General features: G+C 42.0%; 1 protein-coding gene across 2 annotated transcripts; it reads left to right on the forward strand.

The window, feature by feature from the left end:
* Window positions 1-757: 757 nt before the first annotated feature.
* On the forward strand, window positions 758-3,775 carry LOC109967604 (low affinity immunoglobulin gamma Fc region receptor II-a-like). 2 transcript variants are annotated; one of them, XM_020613319.1, is made up of 5 exons: window positions 758-907; window positions 1,822-2,088; window positions 2,315-2,575; window positions 3,196-3,333; window positions 3,682-3,775. In XM_020613319.1, the coding sequence occupies exons 1-5, from the start codon at window positions 877-879 to the stop codon at window positions 3,717-3,719; spliced, it is 735 nt and encodes a 244-aa protein (XP_020468975.1). In that variant the 5' UTR covers window positions 758-876; the 3' UTR covers window positions 3,720-3,775. The 2 variants fall into 2 exon arrangements, with proteins under 2 accessions (XP_020468975.1, XP_020468974.1); XM_020613318.1 differs by having other exon boundaries at window positions 3,196-3,771.
* Window positions 3,776-4,714: the final 939 nt, after the last annotated feature.

The following is a 4,714-nucleotide window of genomic DNA, read 5'->3' on the forward strand; positions in this document are numbered from 1 at the left end:
CCAGCTCAGGAAGTTTGACCTGCCCCAGGAGCTGCTGATACAGTTCTACAGAGGAATCATTGAGTCTGTTCTCTGCACCTCCATCACTGTCTGGTTTGGCTCAGCAACCAAACAGGACAAGTACAGACTTCAGCGGACAGTCAGGACTGCAGAAAAGGTCATTGGTGTGAGCCTGCCCTCCATGGAGGACCTGTACACCTCACTGGTCAAAAGGAGGGCGAAGAGGATCACTGCTGACCCCTCACACCCTGTACACAATCTGTTTGAACTCCTCCCCTCTGGACGGCGTTACAGGTCACTGTGCACCAAGACAACCAGGCACAGGGACAGTTTCTTCCCCCGGGCTGTCACTCTGATGAACACTTAACCAATGACCATATGATTGGACAATAAACCTCAGTGCAATACCTGTATATATACATTGTACAGATTATACAGCTTCATACAGGTCTCTATTTTTAAGTACTCTATTTTTATTCCTATTTATCTCTTTTCAATGAGCATTCATTTGTCTGTCTGCATTGTTTACTGTCTGTTTTTACTGCTTATTTTGTTATATTACATAGCCTTATGCTGATTTACTGTTTACTTGCCCCTTGCATGAGGATATGTACATACGCACTGAGAGCCGATGCACCAGAGTCAAATTCCTTGTGTGTCCAACTCACCTGGCCAATAAAGCTGATTCTTATTCTGATGTTGATTAATATATGTATTTTAAATACTTTTGTTGCATGTCCTAACTGCAGTACTTTTTGTATGCATGTATCTGCTTTTCAGCCTGCCGCTGTGGTTTGAGTTCTGCTTCGAGTTCAGGATGTGGGTGGATGGCTGGGTGAAAGTGATTGAGAGGAACTCAGACAGCATGAACACAGAATGGCGATCACAGCTCTCTGCCTACTGATCTGTGAGAAATGATTCTTTTTTCAACTATTTCACCTGCAGATTTGTCTTTTAGCCGCTATGATTTGTAGCTCATGGAGAAGTCATTTCTATCTCTTTGTTGGAATCCATAAGCTTAAAATATACTATTTATAATATTTGACAATTGAGACTGAATCATTCTTTGGTTGTTTCTTTTACTTTTACTATTTCATTGTGTCAACAATGTTATTATCTGGAGAAAATGTTTCAATTTGATCACAATTCTGTGTGCACCCAAATTGTCAGCTCACTTTTCACAGCTTTTAACAGATATTAACTAAACAGATATTAATATAAACATGAGTTTTAGTTACTTGCTCTGAACCATTGTTTGAGAATAACCAACATGTTGGCTGTAATAACACATAATAACACAACATAATAGTTGGTTGCCCTGAACATGTTTGCAGTGAATATTAATGTAATAGTATAAATACAGAGGTTTTGGAGGGTTGTCCATTAGTGTTCTGGAAAACACAGTAGTTGCACTGTATGTACAAAATTCACAAACATTCAGCTGTTTGCAATGAACAAATCAAGCAGGAAATATTGAAATGGTTCAGCACAACTAATGTAACAAGCGGTTTCTCCAAATTCAACACAATATGCAACTTTTAGTGACTTCTATCTCAAAATCATTTAACCCCTTCATGCCAAGTGTTTATAGTATTTAGTAGAGCACCCTTTTGCAGTCATGACCTACTGCAAACATGATGATCAACTTAATATTTGGTAGCACCCCCTGAGGACAAAATAACTGAAATCAGTCACTTCCTGTAACCATCTGTGAATTTCTTTCACCTCTCTACTGGAATTTTGATAACCAACCACAAAAGGACCTAATTAACACCCTTGCCTGTTTTACACTCATGTCTGACATTTCCTTTGCGCCCACAGCAGCCACACTGAGTGTCCATCCTGAAAGGACTCAGTTCTTTCGCTTTGAGCACATCACCCTGAGCTGTGCATCACCGGGTAATTTCAGTGGCTGGACAGTGAAGAGAAACACCTCCTCTGGATCACTACGTTCATGTGAGGACAAATGGGGTCGCCCACAGGGATCCTCCTGTGTTATTGGGGGTGTCTATGCATCAGACAGTGGAGAGTACTGGTGTGAGTCTGAGCGGGGGGAGTGCAGCAACGTCCTCAACATCACAGTGACCAGTAAGCTTCTAATGCCAAAAGTACATGTTTAGTTACATTGTGTTTTAAAGCGGTGGCCTTAGCTTTTTTAACCTTTCTATTTGTTTTAGTGTTTTGATGACAGCTGCATTTCAAACAGTTCATTGTTGCACATAAGATTTGCAGCTAAACAGACTGAGCTGTAAAACTGAGGACTGAAAACCAAAGTGCATGACCAAGGACTGTGGTTTTCCTTTCTGTGTTCCAGCTGGTAAAGTGATCCTGGAGAGTCCTGCACTTCCTGTGATGGAGGGAACTGAAGTGACTCTTCATTGCTCCTACAAGGAAAGATATGTGCCAAGGTCTTCGTCAGTCTTCAACGCTACTTTCTACAGAAATGGTGTTTTCATTGGTAAAGAGCCTCAAGGAACAATGCTCCTCCCATCGGTGTCTAAGTCTGACGAAGGCTCCTACAAGTGTGCGCACCCGACAGAAGGAGAGTCGTCAGAGAGTTTGCTGGCTGTCAGAGGTGATGATGACCCTCAGTTCTCTACACATACACATACAGATACACACAGTGCACGTGTGATGGGTCATCAGTTCCGTTGTCTGGTGTGCAAACTTGTCTCTGAGGCAACGTTGTTCTGGAAGTAGAAAAGAGTGAAGATTTTGCTTTTCAATCCAAAACAATGGTTCTTGCCTTCAGCTTGACTCACATTCTGACAGCGTGACACCAAAATCTGATCAGTGAACATAAATCCACCCATTTATGACAAGAAACGATGCATCACACACTGACCTGGGTTCATGTTGTGTTGTCTTGCTGCCAGTAGCACAGACACATGACATGAGTTTTTGCTCTCTAGGTTTATAGATGATTTTATAGTTTAACATGCCTCAACATTTGTATTGTATGGTCTGACAGGTTGCAGAGATCCTATCTGACCCACCTCAGTGAGATGAGCGTGAACATAGCTCTGTGTTGTCACTTGACGTCTATGGGCTTTTACTCTAGTTGCTTTCTTCTGTGAATATATATATTACACATGTAGCCTGACATGGTGGACGGAGGTGTGTGTTTACTGGTAATGTAAAAACACAACTGGGGATGTTGCCACTTGTTTGAAGAAGCTGTTTTCTTCCTCACAGTCCGAACTCAGCCAACAGGTGTCCCTCCTCTTCCTCCTGTCATGTCTCTGCCCAACCTGGTGTGCATCATCCTGCTCGTCATCCTCTACACTGTCATCACTATACTGTGTATAAATGTGTACCGAAGGTGGGCTAGAGGTAAGAGCACCTCTGATCATCCTAATGACAATATAATCTATTGGTCCTAGTACTGGTGCTCTTTCCTGTGGGTGCGGGTCCACCTGGGGGGGGGGGGCAGCTCTGCAAACCAACTGGAAGGCAAAAGATAGTCTCTGCTTAAGTCTTTTAGTGATGTTAACATCATGGGCTTTGTGTCAGGATCTCAGGTGTCAGGACGGGTGAGTGAGAGCTGTGCTGTAGCAGGGGCCTGGCTAGGCACCAAGGGGAGGAGGGTGGGGGGTGGGGGCTCTTCCTATTTAGTCTGTTGCTGCTGATGTGGAATTAGAAAACATGCAGTAAAACGCTCTGTGCTGTGGTTTCCTGCAGTTCGAGCTGAGGCTAAAAGGATCATGCAGATCATCTGACATTGGAAGGATGAGTCCTGTTTCCTGCTGGGACCAAGAAGAACAGGAAGAACAAGTTGTCTGTACATGCTGACCTGTATTACAGGGAAAATGCAATGTGTGCATTTAATATTTATCTTGCTTTAAACTTTTCATATCTTATTCTGGTATTCTGGTCTAAAACATATTCACGTAGGACAAGTAGACAAAACTTTGTACTGAAGTCTATTGAGTGATGTTGAGGAACTTTAGCAGTGTAATCGTACACTTAGTTAACAAAAGCTCGTAACTTTAAGTGTTTATTTGATGATGCTGATGCTGAAACATAATCACATAAAGACACCTTCAGGCTAGAAGTCAGAGCTCTGAGTTCTGCAGAACTGAACAATCCTGTAAACATCTGTTACACCTTTGCTGTGATGTCACCAGAGCCGCAGAATAAAATAAAAACAAACGGTCATTTTTAAGCAGGAATATCTTATTCATTGATTATTCTCTGCTGTTTGATCTGGTTCTAATGTTTTCTTTACCAGCATTAGAGCCTTTACTGACCAGGATGTCAAGGCTCATTTCAGCAGGTTCACTAAATGTAAAACTCAGAGTCGCCACTAGATGTCACCGTTTACTGCTTCCTTTCGGTTTAGGCCAAGTTTTACTGCAGGCTTTTGTCCAGTGGAGCCGCGACAGCCGCCACCTTTTGTTACTGCAGTATTAGATGGTCCAACGGGGATGGTTACCCAGACTGTGTACACATACAGGTACTGTACAAAGTAGTAGTTAATATCTCCCCTGTGGTGACTCTGTAGTTCTGACAGTGTTTTGTCCAGCTCCCAGTTATTTTCATTCATAACAATAATTTAAGATAATAAACTGTATATTTTAGAACCAGGACCTGATCCAGGATTTGGATCAAGAAGCTCCTGAAAATTTCAATGTGCCAGATTCATTTCAATTTCAGTTTGTCAAATATTTAATGAATGTTTATTACTGTATGTTAGGTATTTTTAGTCAGATAG

This window comes from Monopterus albus, unplaced genomic scaffold (assembly GCF_001952655.1).
Source record: "Monopterus albus unplaced genomic scaffold, M_albus_1.0 scaffold132.1, whole genome shotgun sequence".
Taxonomy (NCBI): Eukaryota; Metazoa; Chordata; class Actinopteri; order Synbranchiformes; family Synbranchidae; genus Monopterus; species Monopterus albus.